General features: G+C 36.8%; 2 protein-coding genes and 1 long non-coding RNA gene across 14 annotated transcripts in view; 1 reads left to right on the forward strand and 2 right to left on the reverse strand.

The window, feature by feature from the left end:
* The window catches only part of plat (plasminogen activator, tissue), a 77,231-nt gene extending 74,788 nt beyond the window's left edge, over nt 1–2,443 (reverse strand). For 5 of the 10 annotated variants that reach the window (XM_017468031.3, XM_017468029.3, XM_017468030.3 and 2 more), the window contains exons 1-2: nt 2,282–2,438; nt 1,204–1,286 (exon numbers count right to left, since the gene is read on the reverse strand). Coding sequence is in view for 2 of the 10 variants with exons in the window: in XM_017468024.3 (XP_017323513.2) it covers nt 2,282–2,367 (86 nt within the window). In the remaining 8 variants the exon portion in view is untranslated. Of the gene's footprint in view, nt 1–1,203; nt 1,287–2,281 lie in introns of those variants that run through there. The other 5 variants (XM_017468024.3, XM_017468027.3, XM_017468033.3 and 2 more) reach the window with 5 other exon arrangements.
* Nucleotides 2,444–5,276: 2,833 nt separating this feature from the next.
* ikbkb (inhibitor of nuclear factor kappa B kinase subunit beta) overlaps nt 5,277–27,286 on the forward strand; it is a 67,342-nt gene continuing 45,332 nt past the window's right edge. Inside the window, exons 1-3 of one of the 3 annotated variants that reach the window (XM_017468247.2) lie at nt 5,277–5,449; nt 13,881–13,997; nt 26,350–26,444. In XM_017468247.2, the coding sequence (XP_017323736.1) occupies nt 13,893–13,997; nt 26,350–26,444 (200 nt within the window). In that variant the 5' untranslated portion in view covers nt 5,277–5,449; nt 13,881–13,892. Of the gene's footprint in view, nt 5,450–13,880; nt 13,998–20,707; nt 20,880–26,349; nt 26,445–27,286 lie in introns of those variants that run through there. The other 2 variants (XM_053680242.1, XM_053680243.1) reach the window with 2 other exon arrangements.
* Nucleotides 7,938–11,636, reverse strand: LOC108265676 (uncharacterized). Its single transcript, XR_001812734.2, has 2 exons — nt 11,425–11,636; nt 7,938–8,297 (listed from the first exon to the last, which is right to left on the reverse strand). It is a non-coding gene; the product is annotated as an uncharacterized LOC108265676 (long non-coding RNA).

The raw sequence follows: 27,286 nt of genomic DNA on the forward strand, positions 1-27,286 counted from the left end.
AATTTAGTTAAATACTGGGTTTTGGTACCCATCCCTTTAGACATGTTTAAACATTTTAATCTTCGAACGTTTTAACTTTTAATGCGGAACCTTTAAAAATAATGTTTCAACATTTTTAAAATCAATGACAACAAAACGCTGAAATATCATTTAGCCGTTTTAGCATGTTTAGCAGGCTCTGTCAAGCCAATGTCAAAATTCATCCATGAACTCTAACCTTCTAGTGTTATGCATACTCTTCCACTTGGTAGTCTATGGCAACCCATAGATATGCTTCATATGCTTTTCATGAAATTTGGCACAGTGATAGAGAAATGTGCTACCTTCAGGTACCTTTACAGCAATTTTGCTGAATGCCACTCAAGCCCTCTAGCGCTATCAATAGGCCAAATCTGGACATACATTTACAATAATAACTCCGCAACGCGTAGTCAGGACTGCGTTACCCATCAGTCCCTGCACCTCACAAGATGAGGCACAACTGTGTCATATTTATGTCTAATGAGCACTGGCATTTAAGTTCTGTCTCTGGTAACACTCTTTAGTTGTATTCCAAATGACATACTATGCACTAAACACTGTGCCGTCTAGTGTATGAATTTTAGAAGCGTAGTATCGTCTGAAATAGCACACTTCCGGTATTGTACTAACCGGAACGTATATGCTGTTTCCCGGTCGAGGGCAAATTACGTCAAACGCACGTAATGCGATGGCGATAGCATTAGCAAAATAGCCAAACAGATACATTTTGGTACATTTTACTGTTTGTTAACGTTTCCATTTACGCCCAACAAGACCTCAGTCACGGTCAGATGTATGCGTAATCGTCTCCGCAGGCGAATTTTGCTTTCACAATTTAAAATCAACATAGTAAGTTGTGGTTGTGGCTATGGCTATTGGCAATGTAAACATCGCAAGGAAAGTTGAGTGCATGAACTGTCCATCATTCCACACTTTTTTCGGTTGAATGAGTGCCTCATCCGGCAACTTATAGTGCACATTGTTCTTTGGGGGTTTTCAGTGTGAACACACTAATCACACTATACTACAAAATTGCACTGAATAGTGTACAAGTGCGCGAATTGGGACACGACTTTTGTCTTGCGCTTGTCGAGCTTACTTCATGTTCTTGTGTTTCTGCATTTACTTAGTTCTTGTTCATGTACCCAATGTGTGTTTTGTATTGCACTCATAAAACCGTACCTGTATTTCGGGAAGTTTGCGATAAATGTCCTGTCAAACTGGCGTTTGGCGACTGGATTAAATGTCGAGCACCAATCGGCTACCTAAGAAAATACAGAGTGCAGTCGCACGGGATTAGTTTAACTTGGGGTTATTTTTACAGGCTGTTTGATAGAAGCTAAAAGACGCTGTAAACTTGCTCGGGAACGCGCATTCCGGAAAATGTCCGGAAAAAGAACTGACCTGATCAGTTCGCACAGGATTAAAATCACAGAGAAGCTCTGGTAATTATTGCATTACCCCGCCTCCCCATATATAACTAGTCCCGTCCGAATAGACCTTAAGGACCAGCGGCAAAAACACTTTATATGCACTCACACGCTGATGTACTTACTCTAATGCTCATCCATACCAGCACTGAGAAGCAGTTAAGATCAACTCAACAATAGCAAAATCTCAGTGAGAACCAAGCTCATAATACATTTCTCCATTTTTTCTTTATGCATGACGAACCTGCGGCTAGTACCTTCTAACAGAGCTCCAGATGATAAGAATATAGTATAAGAGGTCTCTCCCACGAGAAACAAGAACTCCTGCTCCAGTTACAAACATTTTATCTACAATCACTAATAAATGCACACAGGGTTTAGTTGGGCTGCTGAAAGCTGAAGTGTATACAAAATCTGGGCGGCAGATATGAGAGAGAGAGAGAGAGAGAGAGAGAGAGAGAGAGAGAGAGAGAGAGAGAGAGAAATAACAGAACAGATTGCAGAGGAAGAAGTTTTCTGAGGTATCCACTCTACCAACAACTAACTACACAATTTAACGTAATGTTAATTGTTCAGGTCAATACATGTCAATAAATTCATACACCAGCACCTATATTAAACGTTGATGTTTTGCACGACGTTCAGTCCGATAAGGTGTTGAGACACACTGTACGCTGTTTTGTGTGCGCACAATGTTTTTCTCCACTTAGCTATATTGACATTCTACATCAATACTGTAAAGACAGACCAAAACAAGGTTATAATTAGGCTTAGCAAATCGTACAAAGTGGCACGCTGTACTGAACCAAGCCGCTGCATAGACGTCTTACCTTGTAAGGTCTCTGTTGTGTCCTTCCACTAAAAGTGCGTGTAAAATGCACAGATAGTCACGGCCTTTCTTCCATTCTATTAGCATGAACCAAGAAGCTAAGTGTATTTATGCGAGTCCACGTCTTGCTCGGAAAAAAGGAGTAGGCTTTGCTAATGATGCTGCGTCCTGGGCGGAGCTAAGAATTGTCCCAGGATTGCAGGGAGATATGGCACTGGCGTGGTACTTAAGCTGAACAGTGAATGAACACCAGTAAACCAGCGTGTTTACTAACGGGTTAATTAACTCACCCAAACGCATCCTATACACATATGAGACTAATCAGACATATACACAACATAAACGTAATATTAAAACTTGCTTCTTCACAAAATGATGTGAATGCACAAGTGAACTTGAATTTAAGTAATGCGCAAGGTAGAATGGTGTCATGTTGTGAATACAGTCTTTCTGTAACAACACACAAAAACAGAATCAATAACAAAAGCATACAGAATACATAATATTGTATTACAATAGTGTAATCATTATTTAAGTCAGCGTGAAATTGGCTAAAATAAATAAATATGAAATATTGACTAATAAGAATTAAAAGTTCATTGCTCTTTGAAACGGTGTACTTTAATTATTATGGTATTATATCAGCATTATATCAGTGACATAAAATAGTCATAAAATGACAATATTTATCGCAATTATTTCTGGGACAATATACCTACCAACAAAAGTAGTTATTGTCACAAGCCTACCCCGAACACCCGGGCATTATGTGAAGGTGACAACGTGGTGGTAAACTTGTCAGTAAAGTTATTCAGGTAGGGCACAACCTAGGGGGAAATATTCTGCTTAAACTTAATTCACAGAGAACACATTTCTGACGCACGTCACTTGCAATTGTAAACACCACTGAAATGCATTAATATTCCACACTTCCACTTTCTATACACGGTGAACTGTAATCTGAAATGAGGTCATGATTGTGCATAGCAAGGAGTTTTAACAGTAATGGCAAGCAGGGATAGTAAGAGAAAAGATGTTTGGTGCCCCGCTGTACTGTCATGTTTTCATTATTAAAAAAATTTAGTCTGTATAGTGTTGGTGTGGTTACTATTAGAAAGCTCAGTTTCTTTACAACAATATCTATAGTCAGTACTGGTTACCCATAATGCGTGTTTAAGACAACATTTATGAATTAAATGTTTTATTGTGTTTTGTCAATTCATTTTTGATTTAATTTAATTTCATTTAGAATTCCAAATTTAATGCAGATAAAATTCATATTATTTTAATGACACTACTATCATGGTTTGTTATGCAGTGGCCCCTCTGAGAGGTGTGGTCCTAGTCTACAGCCCTGGTTAGAACATAAGGTAATGTAATTGATTTTACAGTAAGAATATAGTTTACCCCATTTCAGTTTCCTCACTTCTAAACATTTACAATGCATTGCATATGAAGCATATTTAGACCTTACAAGTTTGCTGAGGAAAGTCTACATACTGTGCTTGATTAGATTATTTTGACTGTGAATGAGGGACCACTTTCAAAATATCTATTCTGTGTTATGTGACTCAGACATGTTTACATTTTATAGTATATTGCACAGTGCCTTCTGCACTATATCACACTGCTGGATACATGCTAGCAGGAAACTCTTCTATAAACAAGGCAGAGGCAGCTGAGGACATTTAAATGAAACACTACTTGATCTGTGTCATCAAGCTATGACTAAACTGATGAACATTATCACTGGCTGTTTTTTTCAAATTCATTACAAATATGTCACACTTAAGTGACCAAATAATTTACTAAAGTGGAAAATAAAAAAATGGTTCATGTTGCATAAATGAATGTGATTACAGAAGAGTCATACTATTATGAAGGTTTTCTATACTTAGAAACTGTAAATTTCAAAAGAAATTGTTCTTAAGCTATGAACAGCAAGGCTCAGCTTACACAAGTCTAAGGATGGAAGCTGTTACAATCGACCTGGAACCAGAGTTCAAGACATTTTCATCGGAATGTTGAGCTAGTTATGGACCCCTGGAGTTCTATAACAATACTGTGGAAATTTCTTTTTAGTGAGCAACATTTCATAGATAATATACTGAAGCAGAGACATGCATGCTAGCTGTGTGTATATCTGTCAGTGCCTAGGGTGTAACACCAGGAAACACTCACCACTACACAGGAAATGAACACATGGGCATGTATGGAAGAGAAGGCAGAGAGGGGAATGTTAAAATTGCTTTGAGTATTCAGTATGTAGCAGGAATTCACACTTTAAAGCTTTCATGCCTATTTTACATTTGCACATAAATACTGGGGAGGGGCACGGTAGGGTGGCACAGCATGTAGCTTGGTTTACTGTCTGTGTGGAGTTTCATATGTTCTCCCCATGTCCACATGGCTTTCCTCTGGGTTCTTCCCACCTCCAAAAAGCATGTTCTATAGGTGGACTGGCTTTGCTAATTTGCCACTATGGTGAGTCTGTGAATGTGTGAACTGGCATCCGCTCCAGGATAAATTCCTGCCCTACCCCCTGTGTTCTCTTAGCAGGGTAAAGCAACTACTGAAGATGAATAAATTACATATTAACATCTGAAAAACACTAGGTTTGTTCTATAGTGTAAAAACAGTTTACAGAGAAAATATACAGCTGTAGGCCATTGTCATACTTGTTAATACTGTAGGCTATTCGACTCTGCCAAATCAAACACCTTTACATATTTGGTCTTAGTCACAATATTTGAATAAGAAGATTAAAATATATAAAATTATGTATAAAATAGTGAAATAAAAAACATTTATGTAACGTTTATGTATTCACACTAGTTGTTGCATTTGCGTTGAGAAATGTGTTAACTTTATTTATTTATTTATTTATTTATTTATGTATAAAAAAAATAAGTTTAAATATTGTATATTCACTAAAACAGCCTCGGCGATTGATCTTTCTCCCTGGTAAACTACAGAAGGCGTTCTTCACTTACGGGAAGTGACTTTTCAGTTTGTCAGTTTCAGGAAGTGGAGCGAAACACGATGTATAGTATAACGCTTACAAATAAAAAAGAAAAAGAAAATCGCAAAGAGTAACGTGTTAAATACAGGTTCGTTCACTGGTACTCGTGTACAAATCCTTGTGAAGGGAAGCGATTCAGTTGTGAAGGTAAAGATCCACTTTGTTTGCTTGATCCTTAGTTAAATAAGTATCTTAAATATGCTGGCGAGATTTTGTCGGTTACATATGCTGTCTCACCGAAAATAAATTTCTTACAAGCTGGAAATTGAGTGACGTATTCAGTAGTTATCTTGCTTATTCAGTAGTTATAGCTTACTTTTGATCTGTTCAGAAGAAAACGTACCGATAGTGAATCTAGCTATATGTAGCAAAGGACGAAAGTGATGACAGGATTTCTTTTAACATAAGAACATCAGATAACATTTTAATAGTTTGTTTCTTTGATTAAGTCGGAAATAGCATATATCAGAAAACGGCTTTTTTGTTCATTATTGTTGTTGTTGTTGTTGTTATTATTATATGAGACATGACAAAAATATTCAGCGCCAATTCTCTTTTTTTTTGTTCTGGTTACAAAACCAGCATAAAAGTTGACTATTTCTCTGGCACTGCTGGGTGAGTTTAAAATGCTGATATCATAGTGGTCTTTTCCGACCGCATATCTTTCAACAAACCCCTTAAAATAAGAGTCCCCCTGAGTTCGCCATTTTGTTGATCTGCTAAGGATATTTCTTCCGCGGACAGAATATGTGTATTACAGTGAAGCTAGTATAGCGTAAAACATGTATACAATATAAAACCTAACATGTAATGTGTTTGGAACAAGCCATATAAAAATATTTACGTTATTATTATTATTATTATTATTATTATTATTATTATTATTATTATTATTATGTTGGCTTGAGAAAACCAACATACTGTTTTGCTTTATGAGCTTATTATTATTCTTTTGAGATCCAAAATTTTCAATTGCTACTCCTCCCAGGTTACTTCCATGAGCTTTAAAGCTACTTCCACCAAACTCAGGACAGTCTTTCAGGCTGATCAAACTGGTCATGCAGTTTTGTTTCTATTTTAATAAACCAATCAGACTCCCGGTATTCCCATAGCGATGATGGAAAAATCCCCCAAACTCCCATTCACTTTCATTGACGGAATGTTCAGAGACTGGCTCCAACTGTCAAAACTCACACACACCTGTGTGCACACAGCCTGAAGCCCCTCCTCTCTCCCTCTCACTCTGTCAATGTACCTAACACAGACTCTCAGTTCATCCCTCTCCCTCTCTCTCTCTCTCTACAAGTATTGACACCTTATCTAGCAATTCAGCTCTAAATGTATTGGCACCCCATCGGTCCAACTTTAAAAGTATTGGCACTCTATCTGTGCAACTCTAAAAGTATTGGAACCCTAGGTATCTATCCAACTTTAGATGTATTGGCTGCACATTAGCTTCAGATTTCAAACTGTTAACTATTTTAAAGTTTCAGACTGGCTTTATCAAGCCAACATCAAAGTTTGTCATGACGAACCTTAAATATCTAGATTATTGTTAGGGCCTGAGCACTGATGGTGTGAGGCCCTATTGGATCTGCTCCATTTATTAGGGCTTTCAGTGCATGGGCCCTATTGTTTTCCTAAGGATTATTATTAGGGCCTGAGCACCGGAGGTGCAAAGCCCTATTGTTTTTGGTGTTTATTATTATTATTATTATTATTATTATTATTATCATTATTATTATTTTATTTAGCAATTTTATTTGTGAAGCCATTTGTGATGCTTCAAAATGAATGAAATTCAGCATACGCACCGTACCTGGCAAAAATGAAAACACAATGTAGTAAATAGGCATGGCTGTGGTTTAGCAGCTCCAGAGCGCCCCCAAACAGTGGAATGGAATTTGATGAATTTTCTCGGAGGGACACAAGATTTGGTATGACCGTTGCACTTATAAGTGCGACAAGCTTCACTTGGTTGTATCTACCTCTGCCCAATAGGAAGTCGGCCATGCTGGCTGGAATGTGGGGTTTTCAAACATTCCCACTGTGTTTTGAGAGGCTTTTACAATAGCTGAAAATGAATGAAACTTTGCATTTCTATTTCTGTTAGGACAACTTTTCACTTGACATTACAGTTTAGCATCGGTGTGCCTCCTGAGCTCCATAGCTAGGTGGCCTAATTTTTGAACGCAAATTTGTCACCCTTGTAGTTCACGAAAAGTCAGGGAAATTTGGCATACTCATCACACTTTGCCCAAATTTTTAAATTTTTGGTCATTTCTTTTAGGTTTTGGCCAGTTGACTCCATAGCACCCCCTAACATTTCTGAATGAGTTTATTGTTGTGGTTGCCACAAAGTTCGTCTGATATAAAAAATTTTGTTGGGGACTTTGTCCACATCATTTTGGACATATTTCCCATTGGCTTGTATTAGTGCCGCCCAACAGGAAGTTGGCCATTTTGAAAGTTTTGTGTTTCTTTCTTACTCCTTCTCCAAAGATAATCAGATTCACTTGAAATTTAATTATTATAAACTCCAGACATATGTGATTATAAATTGTGAAGGAATAGTGGATATCTTAAACGAGGTTACAATGGTGGGCAAAAGATTTGTTTGACACACAACACTAAATCAGGTTCAAAGGTTTTAATGGTAAGGGGACAGTTGGTTTGATAGTCATGAAATTTGGCATGAGCATGAATGTCATCATTGTTCAAATTTTTAACACTGGTTTGAGTGACTTTTTAACATTGGTTTGAGTGACTTTGTCTTTGTTGCTGTGTTTAGGTCTTTGGTTTATGTGTATTCTTTGCCTTAATGTTTTGTCACAAGGTCATAGTGTGTTTTTGTGTTTTGTTTTGGTCTTTATTAAAACTTATGTGCACTTGCATCCGCCTCCAATCGTGAGCCATGAGAAATAGTCAGGAGCTCCTCACCCGTTTCCTTGCCATTGGGAGTGTGATTGAAGACACGCCGGAATAGTCCCGTAAACTGTTCAAAAGGGGAAGTGGGAAATGTCACAAATAATTATTGAAATGTTAATGGCTTTAATAAACCTTTTTGGCCTGCCACCATATCAGTGAATTTAAACTAATGCTTGCATTCAGAGTTTAAGGGGTGTGTGTGTGTGTGTGTGTGCATGTTTAGGAGTGCACCTTAGCACTTGTAGCCTCCACTGTTTTATTAGTCATTTTCAGACAGTGGTTGATAACTAAAATATCCCCCTCTCGGTCTATCTCTTTTTGCCAGTATAAGCCAGAGGAGGATGTCCTCTAGGAGAGTTTAAAATTATTTAAAAAAAAATTTTATACCACACTGTGGTATCGATTTTGGCATCGAGTATCATATACTTTTGGTGGTATTGGTACAGACTTCTAGATTTTTGGTATCATAACATCCCTACTCTAATCTGAGTCTTGAACAACGTCATGCTGGTTACACCTTAACATCAGAGACTCTGTGAACTCAGGTTTAAATAATCCATAACCACTTGCGGTACTGTGATTTCAGTTTAAAGTCAACGTGTTCAATCTGTACCAAACTTCACATATTTGATACGAATCCTGGCCTGAATACATCTACATGCCAATGTTCAGTTATAGTCATAGCGCCACCCACTGCCAACAGGAAATTACATGTTTTACATCGTGATACACTCGTAAACTCATACAAGTGCTAAAAAGTGTTTTTTTTTTTTTTTTAATGAAATGGCATTCCCCTGGCAGAGCAGCCCTAACGTGCACCTGGGTCCGAGGGCCCATTCAACACAGGTTGCAGCTTAAATTATTAGGGCCCGAGCACTGCTGGTGCAAGGCCCTATTGGATCGGCTCCTTTATTATTATTATTATTATTATTATTATTATTGTTGTTATTATTTTCTCAAATTAATCACAATTTAGATGGCCTAAACATACAGTGGGGGAAATAAGTATTGAACGCGTCAACATTTTTTCAGTAAATATATTTCCAATGAGGCGATTCACATGAAATTTTCACCAGACTTTGGTATTAACTCAAGAAATCCACACATATAAAGAAATCCAAACATCAAAGTCCATAAATGAAGTTATGTGTAATAAACAGGAATGACACAGGAAAAATGTATTGAACATGCTAACTGAAACTTATTTAATACTTGGTGGAGAAGCCTTTGTTTGTAATGACAGCTTCAAAATGCTTCCTGTATGAAGAAATTAATCGGCCGCAGTATTCAGGTGTGATTTTGGCCCATTCTTCTAAACATATTGTCTTTAAATCTTGTTCAATTGGATTCATGTCACGTGACTGACTGGGCCATTCTAACGCCTTGATTTTTTTCTGTGAAACCAACTGAGAGTTTCCTTTGCTGTACACTTTGGATCGTTGTCCTGCTGGAAGGTCCACCCATGTCTCATCTTCATCATCCTGGTGGATGTCAGCATATTCTTCGAAAGAATCTTCCAGTAAAGGGCTCCATTCATCATTCCTTCAATTATATGAAGTCTGCCAGTATCATACAATGAAAAACAGCCCCACACCATGATGCTTCCACCTCCAAACTTCACTGTTGGTATAATGTTTTAAGGGTGATGTGCAGTGCCATTTCTTCTCCAAACATGGTCTGCAGTATGACAGCCCAAAAGTTCAATTTTGCTCTTGTCTGACCAGACTACACTCTCCCGGTATTTCATAGGCTTGTCCAAATGAGTTGAGCTTCGACATTTCTTTTTTATTAATGGAGTCTTGCGGGGTGAGCATGAGCAGTGGAATGCATTCCCTATTGTTCTCTCTGTGACTATGGCACCTGCTGCCTCCAAGTGTTCTGGAGCTTTTTCCGAGTGGTCCTTGGCTTTTGGGCTACTCTTCTGACTGTCCTGTCAGAAATCTTGCGAGGAGCTCCTGTGCGTGGCTGGTTGATGATGGAGTGATGCTGCTTCCACTTGAGGATAATGACCCCAATGGTGCTTACTGGAAGATTCAGAAGTTTTGAAATATGTCTGTATCTGATTCCATCAATATGTTTTGCAACAGTAAGGTTGTGAAGGTCTTGGGAGAGCTCTTTGCTTTGACCCCTCATGAGATGTTTCTTGTGTGACACCTTGGTAATGAAAAGTCTTTTTATAGACCATCAATTTACCAACCCAGCTGATATTAATTTGCACAGATATGAGGTATAATTACTTATGGATTTCAGTTGGTTCTTTGCCTTACCTTGCCTTGGAGAACTGCTTTTTCCTAGTGTGTTCAATACTTTTTTTCCTGTGTCATTCCACTTTAATACACATAACTTTATTTATGGACTTTGATGTTTGGATTTCTTTACATGTGTGGATTTCTTGAGTTAATACCAAAGTCTGGCAAAAATTTCATGTGAATAACATCATTGGAAATATATTTACTGCAAAACATGTTGATGTGTTCAATACTTATTTCCTCCACTATATATTATAAATATATAGTTGATAGACATCAAAAGATTTGCGTACCTACTCCAGAGTGTTCTTGACTAGATATTGTGAAGCAGTTTTTCTTCAACTGGGAAAGAATTCTGCATTCGTCCACTTTAGTTGTCTTACGTGACCTTCCAGGCCTTTTGGTGTAGTGCATTCTCTCTTTTTAAGAATATATCTTATTGTTGATTTGGCCACTTCTAAAGTTTCTGTTGTCTCTCTGGTAGGTCTGTTTTGTTTTTTCAGCCTAATGATGGCCTCGTTTACTTGCATAGACACCTATTTGGACCGCATATTGAGAGTTCCCATGAACAACTACCAAAAATGCGAATTCAAGACTTGGAATCAACTCCAGACCTTTTATCTCTCTACTTTATCGATTTATCATAAATTTAACAAGGAAACGGGCCAAACCTGGCCATGAAACTGCTTAACTGTCATCCGTCCAATTATTTTTGAGCCTGTGAAAATGAAATGGGTCTGTAAAAAATGTATTCCTGTAATTCCTAAATGGTTAATGCAATATTTTTTGTGAAACCCCTTGAATTAAAGCTGAAAGTCTATACTTCAATAACATCTTAACTGCTTCATTTCACATCCATTGTAGTGGTTACAAAAATTGTCACAGTCCAAATACTTATGGACCTGACTATATGGTGGCTTAGTGGTTGGCACATGTGCCTCATACCTCCAGGTTTGGGGGTTTGATTCCTGCCTCTGTCCTGTGTGCACGGAGTTTGCATGTTCCTCCCATCCTTTGGGATAGATATTTATTTATATATGTATTTTAAATAATTTGGAGATCTTTTTATATCCCTTGTCAGACTCATAGGCATCTACAACCGTTTTTCTTAAGGCCTTATAGAACTCTTTAGATCTTGGCATGATGACACCACACAGCTCAATAGCAAAGGGAACACCAGACACTATGTGAGAGGTTTAAATAAGTTCCAGCTGTGCTCCCTAAGCAGGTTCTAATCACTGGCAGCCAATCTTGAACACCTGATTCTAATTTTATGGATTTGATGATGTGATAAATGTAGGGGTGAACTTACTTTTTACATGTGACTGATCTGTTTTTAGTTCATTTAAATTGTGAAAAATGTCAATTTAATCTCATTTTATAGTGTATCACCCTCAAAGAGGATCAAATGTTTGTTTGTACTGGGGACCAAACCTGCAGAAATTAAAAATAAATAAATATTATAATAAATAAATAAGTACTGATGTCTGGTAAAAATTTCATGTGAATAGTCTCATTGGAAATATATTTGCTGAAAAAAATGTTGACGCATTCAATACTTATTTCCCCAGTGTATAAAAATAAATGAATAAATAACTAAATATAAAAATAAATGGAAAGAATAAATAAAAGAATAAATAAAAATTAAAAAGAATAAAAAGAAATTAAAAAATGAATACAGAAAATAATAAATGAAGGAAAAATATAATACAAAAATAAATTTAGGATTAAATTTAATTTAAAATGAGTTGAGTTATATTTATTTTATTAAATCATTTATTCCTTTGTTTATTTTCCTGTTATTACATTTATTTATTTATCTATCAATCTATTTATTTTAAATTTTTGCAGGTTTGGTCCTCCATATGCATGTCCCAATGTCCCAATATGTCAAAAAAGGCAACAAATTCCTGTGATAAGTATTTGCCCATTCTGATTTCTTCTGTTTTTGTGTATATCTCATACTCAGTTGTTTTTCAAATTAAAACAAAATCTAAGATAAAACAAAGGCAACCTGAGTAAACATAAAATACAGTTTTTAAATGATAATGTTATTTAATAAAGCAAAAAAGTTATCCAATTTCAACTTGGCTTATGTGAAAATGTATTTGCCTCTGTAGTTACGAATTCCCCAAATCTATGAAACTGCGTTCATAATGGGGTACAGCTGGATTAGATGCAACCAGGCCTGATTACTGCCAGCCCTGTTCAATCAAATCTGAAAAAAGTATCACACAGCACTAGCGAGCACTACAGTGGCATGCTGTCCTAAATGGTCCAGTGTTAATTTACATGGTGGCCTTTACATTAGATACAAGACACACTTAACACGCACACAAAGCTTTTTCCATGATTATGGCACAAGTTTGTATTCTAGCTAGAAATACTAGAAATATCATGCAGTGTATTCACATAATTTAAATATTTGGTTAAAATGTTAGGCATGTTCATATTCAAATAATCAGTGACAAACATGCATGGTGGCTATGAACAATTGGCATTATTACTTACACTTGTGTGACCTGACTATGCACAATCCCAACTTTATTGTGTGAAAGACAATTCTTAATTTTATGCATAAGAAACAACTGAGAACCATTTTTTATGCAGCGTTATAAATGAGGTCCAGGTGCTAATGCTACGTATTAAAAGTAGCCTAGTGAAAATCTTTAAATAAATATGAACGGTACAATGTATTATGCAACGAAACCACACAATTTCCACACAATTCTCTTGCTTTTTATATCTATGTATAAGCAAATGAACACAGTTTAAAAGAAATACCCATAGCAGCCCACGAATGCAAGAAAGTGGATGCAGTTTGGGGAAAAACAAGTGGTCATATAAAATAAGCACAGAGATTCCATTAGCATTTAAGGCCACCCAGTGGTACCAAGGAAATAATCAATCTGTATGATTTTTTTGTAACCAAGAAAAAAATAACAGGAATTTGGGTTTAGTATTTGTTTCTCTCATTTTGAAAATAAATGAAAAAAAGCCATTTTCTCATTTCTGTTATTATTTCTTTTGTTATGTAAACACTCGTTTGAGGTCCTACTGATTGGTGTCATTTTCATGAGTCCCCTTCATGAATATCTGGGCCCAAAAACTCTGCATCCATGTACTTCACTCAGCTTTATTTGAAATGTATCTTAACTTCCCATTCTTTGAAAAAACAACAACAATTTAATAAGTATAGCATCTGTCATTATAAAACATGTAAATGTAAACTTTATTATATCTAATTTGTGATTTAAATTTCAGTGTTTTCAGTGTTTATGAAGTGGTAAATGGTACAGCATAAGTACTTTAACAACTGAATAACTGACCATAATGTTTTTATTGCATTGTTGCATTTAAATGAAGTTGTATTTTTGCACACTTCTCTGCATGGTTGATAGTTCGCAGTCACAATGAGCCGTGCCCCCCCTATGCAGCCCCAGAACTGTGGCCCCTGGGAACTTAAGGAGAGTCTTGGGACTGGTGGCTTTGGCAATGTTACCCGCTGGCAGAACAAGGTATAGCGCACTTTGTTTCTCGTCCTTTGAGCTATATTTTGTAACAGGGCCCAGTTTCAAGGCCCAATTTGGCTGAAATCATTTTACACAAAAACACACTGAATGCTACATACATTCCAGGACTACATGCATACCAGAATTATTCACCCTTAAAGAGAGTAGCCAGATGTTTTATAACCCTTAACTGCATGGTCTTGCCATATGGCAACAATTAGTTTATCTAAAAGAATTTTTGATAGGCAATAATACAAAAATACCATTTTCCTATGCAGCTGGAAAAAAGGGGTCTTAACTTTGACAAAAATTCCATATCAGATAACCTTTTCTGCAATCACATATCATGGTGAAGGTGATCATTGGAGGGATCTCAAAATTTTATTAATTTTTCAATATTTAGGCAAAACTACTTAAAGGAAAAAAGTGATGCACTATCTGAGATAAGTTAGCATTATTTTTGTCATTTAAACAAGTTTATATATTGTGAGTATTCTCTTAAATGGTAAAATGTAATTGTTGCCATGTGGCAAAAACATGCAGTAATGAACTGTGGTATGTGCAGTCATGTATGAAGCAAAAAAGACACTAGGTTTTTCTAATAGTATATTTACATTTTTTCACATTCAAAATAAGAAAAGCTGTTGTAATTTCAGACATTGTGTTTTATATTATTTACGTATATATCTTATCTAAATTTTATGATTCAAGAGGAAGAATTAAGAATTCAAGAGAAAGAATTAAAAAGATACTTTATCCAAAATATGTTTGGATTTAATTTTATATGTATTTTTGAGTGAGTAAATACACTGCTGTGCAAAAAAAATAGACACATGCAAAGAAATGCTGTAGAGCAAAGATACCTTCAAAATAATGAAGTTAAATGTTTCTACATTTAAAAAACAAATAAAAATAAAAAGCAGTAAACGAAACAAAGTCAATATTTTGTGTGACAAAAAAATTAATAAAAATAATAATAATACTTTCCAGTACAATTTGTGCAGTTTTACAAGGAAATGAGCTGATAAGTTTTACTGAGCATCTTGCAGAATCAGCCACAGTTCTTCTGGAGACTTTGACTGTCACACTTGCTTCATATTTTTGCAGCAAAACCCAACCTTCATTGTGTGTTTTTGTCTGAAAAGTGGTCTCTTACATAATATGCTGCTGTCTTTAATGACATTCAAACATTTTCTGTAACATTTAATTTTGTGCTACAAAACTAATGTTTGGGAATCTAAAATGTTTTTTGTACTGATTTGATAATGTAGAAGTCATATAATAATCTATAACAAAGTTTGTACTTAAAAAAAAAATAGGGCACCTAAAACTTTTGCATAGTACTGTACATCCACATACCTTTTACAACTGTAATTCCTTCTACTTATACATGCTTACTAGGTGACCAAAAAAATTCCTTTGCAACATAGAGTCTGGAAAATACAATAATTTGAATTGCTATTTTTTACTATATGATACTTTACACCATTGCACACTGCTGTCATATGGCAACAATTTACTAGTGATGTGGCGTTCATGAATGATTCATTCATTTTGAACAAATCTTTACTCTGGAACAACATGTCTCAAAGAGTGATTTGTTTCTGTACACACACAGACAGAGAGAGAGAGAGAGATTGTATTCTGTTGAAATGAACGAAATGACTTGAAAAAAGATTTGTTCATGTTTCTGAACAAGATTCAAAGACAAGATTCAAAGACACGTGTCAGTACAATGATCCGAACTTTCCATCACTACAATTTATTAACTGTCACAAATTCAGTAGAAGCTGGTGCAATCGCAGCTAAAAGATGCAGTTTATTAGAAAAAAACAAGCAGACAATCCAAAGGGTAATGCAGAATCGTATATCAAAAACCAGGCAAAGGGTCAGGCAATGTACAAACAAACTGAACTGAACTGGGCAAGGCAAAAACTCACAAAAACACTGGACAGGAAAAGTGTCAAAAACAGTAGAATCAATCACGATCTATAAGGCTTGGTAACAACAGAACACAAGGTATGTGAGCATATACTTTGCAAAAAGTATACTGACTCAAATCCGTTTTATAAGGTGTGTGTGAGTTTGAGCCTGATTGAACCCAGGTGTGCTGTGTTAGAAGCTAGGTGATTGCAAGTGAGGAAGCTGTGTATGTTCTGGGTATTGGAGTCTGTGGTGGCCATATTTTTAGGCCACTGTGCTTGCTGGGAAGTTGAGTCCGTGTAAGGCTGTGATACGACAGAGCCCCCCTTCAAAAGGCTCACTCTGGGAGCCTTAACTTTTCTAGGTCTACCTAGAATACCTCATCACTGTTTTCAAGGGTGTGGAGGTGTGTCAATGCATCTGTTTTGGTATTCTTTGAACCTGGGCAATAGGGAAAGAGTAAAGTGAAATTGGGCAAAGAAGAGGGACCAACGGGCTTGTCGTGGGTTTAGGTGTTTAGCTGTTCAAAAATATTTTTGTGATTGGTGTAGATCACAATTTGGTGTGCTACTCCCATTCCTCCTGCTAATTTAACTGCCAGCAATTCTCTGTTCCCCACATCCTAGTTTCTCTCATCCGAAGAGTGTTCCTTTGAAAAGAAGGCGATGGGGTGGAGTTTAGGCTTCTCTACGAAGAGGATAGCTCCCACTCCTTTCTCGGAGGCATCCAACTCCACAGTGAAGGGCTTGGATGGGTCAGGATGTTTAAGAATGGGAGCAGTGGTGAAGGCAGTTTTTAATTTGACCATGGCTTGTTTAGCAGCTGGATTCTTGGGTCAGGGGTTGGGCAATGACTCTAAACCCCCTGATAAAATGTCTATAAAAGTTCACAAAGCCTTGAAATCTCTGTAAATCCTTTACAGTACATGGTGTGGTCCATTCAAGAACCACAGTGAGTTTTGCCTGGTCCAGGGAAACCCCCTCTGCATTGATTATGTAGTCAAGAAATGAGACTGTGGTCTTGTGAAATTTGCATCTCTCCCCTTTAACTTAAAGTTGTTATTGTAGGAGCTTCTGTAGAACCTTGCAGACATGATGGATGTGTGTTTCATAGGAAGGGGAGTAGATCAAGATATCATCAATGTATGCAGTCACAAATTTTCCCAGCATGTCTCTCAGAACATCGTTCACCAGGCATTGAAAAACTGAAGGGGCGCTAGAGAGCCCGGTGCTGAAACCATCTTCCACTCGTCCCCTTTGCATATACATACCAAATTGTAGGCGCTTCAGATATCGTGTTTGGTGAAGAATCGGGTTGATATGAGTTGCTTGAGAGTGGCGGGCACTAATGGTAGAGGGTACCTATATTTGACAGTGCACTGGTTCATCCCTCTATGGTCAATACATTGCTGAAGACCATCCACTTTTTTGCCACAAAAAAAGAAGCCGGCTGACGAGAGATGTAACAGTATGAAAATTTCACATCACAATTATTGTAACCAAACTATCATGGTTATCAGTATTAACACTGTATTGTTAAAATGTGCTGAAAATGTACAAAAATTACTAGAGATGCACAGATGTATCGGCCGATAAAGGCTATTTTTCCCGCTATCGTCTGTCGGCCGATAGTCTAAAAACATCCAATAATCAGGGCCGATTATATCCTGCCAATCAGAAGAGGGCAGGAAAACACATTGATTTCGTGCTCTGTGTAAAGATGATGTCTCTTGTGTGGAAGGATGACAAAACCACAGTTTATAAGCTCTGCATTGCCAAAATTTTACACCAGAAGTGAGCAGCAGTTAAGCAGAAGTTTTTAAAAAAAGTTGATATTATATATTACCAGTTTGATGTTCAATGATGAAGCAGAAATGCTTTTGTTTGTGGTGAGTGAATGTGTGCCATATAGAAGGATTTTTTTAGAGAATTCAGTCAATGTTAATATGAATTAATAAGATTCAATAAGTTGAGAAATCTTACTTTAATCTTCAGAAACTAGTTAAATGTGTTAATGTTAACTTGAGTAATGTGTTTTCTGTTTATGAGACCAGTTACTGTGAAACAACTTGTTGAAATGGAGAGAATAAAGTTTTTATTTGTATTTCTTTCATAATTATTTTAAATGAATTATTAATTTATAAGAAGGCATAAAAGGCAGAACAATCGGTATTATATATATATATATATATATATATATATATATATATATATATATATATATATATATATATATAATGTATATATATTTTTTCTTTTGACACAATAAACTTTAGAATGATGCATAAACTAAAAATGAACCACTTAACACCTCTAGACACACATCTAAGACGAGGCTGGTTTACTGTTTACCACATTCATGCCAGAGATATTTTTTTTTTGTTGTTGTTGTTGTTGTTTTTTTTAAAAAAAACTCTTTGGCTAAACAAAACCAACCCAGATCTCAGCCAACTATTTTATTTTTCTGGCTGACCAAACTCAGTCAGGACTCAGCCAAACAAATGCATTTGGCTTTTTGTTTCTTTTGATTGGCAAGACTCACATCAGAGCTCACCCTAATGCTGTTTGACACAAGACTGAAAAAAACAATGCCAGAGTCAAGCCAGAAGTGCCAAATTTAAGACAGATTTGGCCCAGACTCTGTTGCTATCTGGGATGAATCTGATTAATATCTTATAGAATTAACGGTTAATCCCAAAAATTATTGACTGAGTGCATTATTTGAAACAATTCTTTCTAGATTATTCTTCATGAAACATAGTGTGTTGTTAATTGTTAATCTTTCTTTTTTATTTTCTTTGTTCATATATTCATCAACAGTATGTTTAAATTAAAAACGAATAATTATAGTCATGATGCACACTTTTGTCTGGTTTTCGTTATCGTTTAGAAAAAAACCTTTGTTAATGAACATTTTCGTGAGTAATTTCGTTTCGACAAGATTAACACAGCAGATCAATCTAAAGGTTTAACGTGGCATAATGTACTAAAGACAATGACCAGGAAGGTAAAACAAATTTTGTCACACATTCCTTGTCTTAAGCAGAATTTACCACCAAACAATGACACCGCAATCCACCAAGGAGAAAAACCCAATTTTTACGTTAAGATATTTCTAACCCAAGCCTATTTTTAAAAAAAATATGTCAAAACACTATGACTAGACAGCACTGCCGAGGAAAAGATGAGAAAACAGCATTATCAGCATAAATTGCAAAGTGTGGTTCTCTGAAATTAGGTCTTTGGGAAATAAGATTGACGAGTTGTGTGTACTGATTAGGACCCAGAGGGTGTACTGGGAGAGAAGTATTTTGTGCTTCACATGATATACTTCCCATACCACAGTGCCTGCATACCCGGCTTCAGGATTATTAGGGTGGACAGACACATTACGCTGAGCGGTAAGAAGAAAGGTGGAGGGATTTCAGTTTTTGTGAATGAAAGGTTGTGTAACCACTGTCAGCTGACAAGGAAGTGGAATGTGACATTCTACACGCTATTGTTGCTAAGTTACAGTCTAAACACCCTGACGCTTTTGTGGTAATTACTGGAAATTTTCTCCATGTAAATCTGGATTCCACTTTCCACCAGTTTGTTGACTGCACTACACGGAAAAACAGAACACTGGACCTTTTGTATACAAATGTTAAAGACGCATGCAGAGATACTACCCTACCCCCACATGGTAGATCAGACCATAACCTATTCTTGTTAATATCTCAGTATGTTCCTGCAGCCTGTCTCCACAAGGATTGTGAGGAGGTGGACTCAGGAGGCCAGTGTAGCCTTGCAGGACTGCTTTGAAACATTTATCCATACAGCTATCAAGGTGTCATTGGGGGAAATGAACAATAAGCGAGAATGTGATGTAGATACCCTAGGCAGGCCTAAAGCAGGAGCAATTTGGGTAAATTCTTTGAGGAACAAAAGATATTTTCAGTAATTTTTAAACTGTAAAAATGCTGTCCCTAACTCAAAAAAAGAAACTTCCTAAAGCATATTTTTGAGTCTCTGTTTACTCAATGACTCTGTTTGGCATGTTGAGACAACATTAATATTTTATTTACATGTGGCACTGAAAATAATATTTGAAACCTCTTAAAATAAGACGTGTAACTGAAAAAATTTAAATAAAACTTTACTCTGACTTTAATCGATCTATCAGTAATATTTACGTACACATTATGTCATGAATAGCTATAGAGCGCGCTATGAAGTGTGTGTTTACAAAACACATAAATGATCCGCTGCATTACACTCATGCAGTCACGTGTTATTGGATTTTCCAATGTCCGTATTACTAAAATATTTGTGCCCATTATTAGGCTATTTTTAATTCATATTTTATTGTGGATATTTAATGATTTCTAGAAATGATGACATTAAACGTGAAGTTAACAAATTATCAGACACTATCAGAGAATGATGTTAAATACATAATGTAATAATTTATATAGTGGGGGAAATAAGTATTGAATGTGTCAACATTTTTTTTAGTAAATATATTTCCACATGAAATTTTTACCAGACTTTGTGGTCAAGAAATCCACACATATAAAGAAATCCAAACATTAAAGTCCATAAATTAAGTTATGTGTAATAAAGTGGAATGACACAGAAAAAGTATAAAAACACACTAATTGAAATTTATTTAATACTTAGTGGAAAAGCCTTTGTCTGTAATGACAGCTTCATGATGCTTCCTGTATGAAGAAATTTATCGGCTGCAGGATTCAGGTGTGATTTTGACCCATTCTTCTAAACATATTATCTTTAAATCTTGTTCAATTGGATTCAAGTCAGGTGATTGACTGGCCCATTCTAACGCCTTGATTTTTTTTCTCTGAAACAAATTGAGAGTTTCCTTTGATGTGTACTTTGGATTGTTGTCCTGCTGGAAGGTCCACCCACGTCTCATCTTCATCAACCTGGTGGATGACAGCAGATTCTTCTCAAGAATCTCCTGGTAAAGGGCTCCATTTATTGTTCCTTCAATTATGTGAAGTCTGCCAGTTCCATACGATGAAAAACAGCCCCACACCATGATGCTTCCACCTCTTCACTGTTGGTATAATGTTTTTAGGATGATGTGCAGTGCCATTTCTTCTCCAAACATGGTGTGTAGTATGACAGCCAAAAAGTTCTCATCTGACCAGACTACACTTTCCCAGTATTTCATAGGCTTGTCCAAATGAGGTGTAGCAAACTTTAAACGAGCTGCGGCCTTTTCTTTAGTAAAGTTTAGTAACTCCCATTCCACATGGACATTCTCACTGTGGTTGCTACTATGGTTATGGTTACGGTTGCTGCTATGTCCTTGGGACTGCAATTACCACATGCAGTTTTGCACTCAGGTCTCCTTTGAACAGTGGACTAGTTCAACAAAGACTTCATGTACAAACCATAAGGCACTTTCACTTTCCGACTATCCGTCGTTACCCAGATGAGGATGGGTTCCATCCTGACTCTGGCTCCTCTCAAGGTTTCTTCCTCATATCATCTTAGGGAGTTTTTCCTTGACACCATCGTCACTGGCTTGTTCAATTGTGGTTAATCCACATACTTAAAATCTGAATCCTGTGTTTATATATTTCTGTAAAGCTACTTTGAGACAATGTCCAGTGTAAGAAGCGCTATACAATTAAAATTGAATTGAATTAATGGAGTCTTGCGGGGTGAGCGTGAGCAGTGGAGTGCATTGCACATTGTTTTCTCTGTGATGATGGCACCTGCTGCCTCCAACTGTTTCTGGAGCTCTTTCCGAGTTGTCCTTGGCTCTTGGGCTATTCTTCCAATTCCCTGGTTAGAAATCTTGCGAGGATTTTCTGTGCATGGCCGGTTGATGACAGAGTGATCCACTTGCGGATAATGGCCCAAATGGTGCTTACTGGAAAATTCAGAAGTTTTGAAATACGTTTGTATCCGATTCCATCAATATGCTTTGCATCATTGAAAATATATGATTAAATCATATTTTATGTACCAAAACAAATTATGTTAATGTAACTCAATGCAGTCACGTGGAACTGATGCATGCTTTTGAATTAAGTAAATCCAATTAAGTAAATTGAGCTTATTTCAGTGTGTGAATATTTTTTAAAATAGTGAAACATTAAATCTAAGAAAAGTACAAAAGTCTGGACTTTGGCCACTAGAGGGAACCCTGACTGTCACCGCAGAAAAACTTCTTCTGTTGTCTCCCTCCATTTTGTGTCCGCTGATACCCAGGTCTTTGTTATTTTGCCTGCTGGATTAGTGCTCATTTAGTGCTCACCAAGGTGTCCACAGTCCTAGCAGCTCCTCACCAACAAATCCTGGGTCCCTAATATGGTGACTGATATCAACAGGTTCATAACTTCATGCTCACAGTGTGCTCAAGTCAAGGTACACAGAGCACTCCCTGCTGGAAAATTAATGCCTCTGCCCATTCCTCAGCAACCATGGTCCCATTTAGCAAGTGAACAATCTTCACCCCTCGCAAAGTAACAACACCATAATCATGCCCATAGACAGATTCTCCAAATCTCTAGATGTCATTCCACTGCCAAAACTCGCATCTGCCATTGAAACTGCTGAAAACTTTTTTGAAATATCTGACCAAACAACCTTGAGGCCCAGTGGCCACATATGTATTATTGTACAATGTGAAACCAGTTATTGTGACTAATTTGTAGTCAGTGATATTGTCTGTTTGAAGTATAGAATCAAAGTTAGACTCTTGTGTTGTGATGATGGCGAGGACGGATAGGTCTTGCTTCAGCATGGCATGCACAAATGGCGAACAACATTGAGGCGCAGATTGGGACCAACTGGGAGGGAACCCAATGTATCCAATAGTAGTCTCTTGGTTCTCTCATAGCACCTGTACCAACTTCAGATACGCCTCACTCATTTTTTCCTGCAAAACACACACACACAAAGATGACAGTATCTTGTAACAGACTCTGAAAACAACTATTTTTTTCACTCCCTCTCTCTCTCCAGGACTTAACATTGATTTATACTAGATGTTTTTTGTTTTATTACCACTGTACTGGTTTACTGTATCTCCCTGCCTAACGTGGATCCTGTCCACTGAGAGGAGGATGAAGCGCTAATCACATATTGGGGAAAGGGAATCTTCACTTCAAGTTTGACCCCCGTGGCCTAAACACCATCAGATCCTCTCAAAGCTCTCCTTTCAGAGCCACCCAAACTGTCCCTATTTAGGTGTTAATACCACTTTACAGTGTGAGACATGTATCAACATCTTACATCCCTGACACAACACTGCCCTATCAGTGACTAAGAGGACCTTGAAAGGACCTTTCCATTTTGCCTCTAACAGAAAAGCGGTGTGGCTTTTAACCATTACCCACTGTCCTGGCACAATAGTGTGTCCCCCCCTAACTTGGACAATCGATTTTTCAAAGTCTGGTTTTGACATTCAACCTGTCCAGATTGAGGCCTGTATGGACAGTGAAGCTTCCATTGAACATTTAGCATCCTCATGACATCCTGCAGGACTTTGGCAGAGAAATGAGTTCCATGGTCTGAATGAATGCATTCAGCATTTCCCCAGCGAGGGAAGAAATCTTTGTCCAGTGATTTTGCTGTGTGCACAACTGTCCCTGTTTTGGTGGGATATGCTTCAACAAAATGTGAAAACTTATGAATTACCACGAACACATCCCGTTTACCTTGACATGGGGTGATTGTGGCGAGGAGGAGGGAGGAGCCAGATTTGGCTAATCAGTGTGAGAGAGCGATAAAGGAGCGGCGGGAAGTGCCGGTGGAAGCGAGAGAGATGCACATGCACTTTGTGTTTCTGTTGTGGTTTACATTGTTTATTATTAAAGTTTATGTTGATGTTCCTCCTCCTTGCCTGACTTTACAAGTTTGTTACACTGGTGCCGAAACCTAGGAAGGATGAGGGACATGCTGTTGGAGAGTTCTAGTCACTTCTTTTCCTAAACATATACAATATTTATGATGTCACCACACTGTTCACTATGAAATATGGATTAAATTAACACAGATTAGAGGATCAGGTTTAGTTCACATCGTATCTCTGAAACACATTCCTGATCATTTTAACTTTAGTCAAATTATTGCCACAATTTATAAATCTACTACACCTCGCTACATATGTTTTGTTTTGGTTTATGTCCTGTCTCGACCCATGTTTTGTCATTGGTTGTCCTCATCATGTGTCCTTATTGCTTGCACCTGTCTCTGTTTGCTCTTTGATTAGTTTGTGCTTCCAAACCCCCGTGTATCTTTGTTCTGGGTGGAGTAATGTTGAGCCTATTTGCACCTTTTGTTTCATGTTGTTATTCTCCAAGTTATTGACCTAGTTCTGGTTTCTCATTTGTGTATGTTGATTATCTCTGCTGTGTTCTGATTACCTGACCTGTGCCTGTATTCGGTTTGCTGATTTTGATTCATGATTTAGATTTGTCTGCCTGCCCTTTAAAGATGCAGCACTGAACTTTTGCCTCTCTATCGCCATCTCTGTTTGAAACATAACATTGCAAGTTACTTGCAGAGTTTTTCCATCCATCCATCCATTTTCTGTACCGCTTATCCCTACTGGGTTGCTGGGAACCTCGAGCCTATCTCAGGGGGGCATGAGGCACAAGGCGGGGAACACCCTGGACAGGGTGTCAATCCATTACATGGCACGATCACACTCACATTCACACACTATGGACACGTTTTTGGACAAGCCAGTCAGCCTACAGTGCATGTCTTTGGACTGGGGAAGGAAACCGGAGGAAACCCCCAAAGTACGGGGAAAACATGAAAACTCCACACAAACAGGGCTGCGGCAGGAATTGAACCCTCAACCCTGGAGGTGTGAGGCAAACATGCTAGCCACTAAGCCACCATGCCCCCTTGCAGAGTTGTTGGCTTTTGTTTTCTTTTTTTTCCAACGTGGGTTGTACTTCGGCACAGTTCCTCTACACAGATGAATCTGATGGTTTGAGTTATACTTATCAGAGTTGCCAAGTCCACTTATAGACCTTGACTTTGGGCTTCTTTTTTTCTGAAATCACGGGTCACAGGTTGCATTTTTTCGGTCTTGTTTTGAAAAATATAGTTGCTTGTTAGGAAAATCTGACAAACACCTTATTATTATTATGTTATTTTAGATTTATGCTCGCTATTTTCCCCAATGCATTGACACTGACTGCTCACATCCTCACAGTGATATCAGTGCTGTAGTGTATTGCTCCCTCCCACAATTATTACAGGTTAATAATAAGTATAATATTTTTGTCTCATTTGTTTAATTGAGGTCTCTTTATCTACTTTGAAGACTTGTGTGAAAATCTGATGATGTTTTAGGTCATTTTTATGCAGGAATATATGGAAAAAATTAACTTTCAAGCACCACTGTATAAACTTATTTTTTTTAGTTCTACAGACTTGTTTGGGTTTACATTGTGGTCACAACCAAATTCACTCTGCCACAGTGCAAGTATTTTATTATTTTATTTGATTTAGCTTAAAAGGACAACAAAAATACTGTTGGACATTTTCCTTTGGGAAAGGACAGATGTGGGATAAAAAAAAGTCTTGCACACACCCATCCACTTCATAGAATGCAATATTAAAGTATAAACAGTCCATTAAAGCAGAAGAAAATTTTAAAAAGCTTTTCCCCAGCATAGTCTTGAGCAGCTGGCTTTATATAGTTTTAAATATTTTCAGACTAATAAAGTATATAACCACTGGCACAGAGTTCAGGAGCTCAAATTTTGTTGGCTTAACAACCTTCATATGATCATATAAAATCGCTAAAAATAAAAATTGATATTTAACATATGTGCATGTTATATTTAATAAAGCAATGCAATGAGACATTGTTTATGTACAAGAGGGCAGTTAACATATTCCTACCCCGTGAAACAGCATGAACTACAGTTCCAAAAGATGCTGGTTGGCTGGCTTCATGTGTCTCGGGAGAAGCACAGTTGATAGCTGTCATATGACTAGCTAGCTGGTGGGTGGAAATTGGTAGATGTATAAATTAGGGAGAAAAATTTGAAGGAAAAAAAATCTGCTACACTTCTTTTAGTTGTGGTGGATAGTGTTTTGAATTTTGATTTTGGGTCTTGAATTTTCTTTCCAGTACATTACTAATAGAATTATTTAGAGGAACTCATTCTGGAATAAATTGATATTTATTGAACACTGACAGATACAGTATATCGAGCAATTAATTCATATATGTCCACGCAACATTATGTTGCTGTTGTCAGAAGCAGTTACAACAGTGATACGAATTAAAAATTATTATACTCTGTATATTACTCTCCCTGGACAGTTTCATAACATATAAATCTATTATATGGTTGGTATATATTTTGTAACAATTTACTTTTGTTTTTGTTTTTGTCTTTGTTTCTCTGTGCTTCTCTGTGTGTGTTTTTTTATGAATGCTTGAACAGGACACATGTGATCAGATTGCTATAAAGCAGTGTCGTCAAGAACTGAGTGCTAAGAATAAGGAAAGATGGTGTTTGGAGATCCAAATTATGAAGAGGTGAGAATATTTGTGTCTTCATGTATGTGTGTGCATGAATATGCTCTCGATTAAGACAATAATATTTTTACCTGACACAAGAACATGCCTTTTAAATAAATTCATCAATAATCTACAACAGTGACATTTTCTTTAGATTATAACTTTCTGATTATTTTATTAAGTCCTGTAGTCCTGCAAAGAAAATCTGGCTTTGAGATGTCAATTTTGTGGACAGATTTCCCAGTAGCTGTTTTGCTATCGTATATACAAGTGTTTCTATATTTACATCAAACATATAAATATAACTTAAATGAATTCTATATTTGTGAACCCATGTAAAACTTCAGTTGATTTTCAGTTATATATGTGATTTAGAAGCAGAGGGAAAAAAAAAAAATGAAGATTATCACATTTACAGGCCCCACCACTGTTGGTTGTAAATGTTGGAAGCCACCATATTCGGTATTTTATAAGGCTCATTATTTTGTTTTCCGTCTATTTGTGGAAGAAAATGTTGAATGGAACAGCATGGAGCAAGTTAAATGGATTTAAGATCCATATTAATATATTTGATTCATCACCTGTGTCATATGGTTCATTTTTATGTTATGTTTTGATTTTTGTTTCTTAATTTTATAGTTATGCAAAATCTGAAATTTTATATATTTTTTTAAAAACCAGATCCTACTGAGGTTTTCATCACACTTATGCAGTTGCAATAATTAGCTATAGCCAATACCTTCCTATTGTAACATTTTCATGTAAGTTTGTTATTGTAATATTTTTATGTAAGTTTGTTCCCAGTCATAATTTATAGCTGTTTGCCCATAGAATTGGTCTAAAACCACAGATTCAATGTT

This window comes from Ictalurus punctatus, chromosome 5 (genome assembly GCF_001660625.3).
Source record: "Ictalurus punctatus breed USDA103 chromosome 5, Coco_2.0, whole genome shotgun sequence".
NCBI lineage: Eukaryota > Metazoa > Chordata > Actinopteri > Siluriformes > Ictaluridae > Ictalurus > Ictalurus punctatus.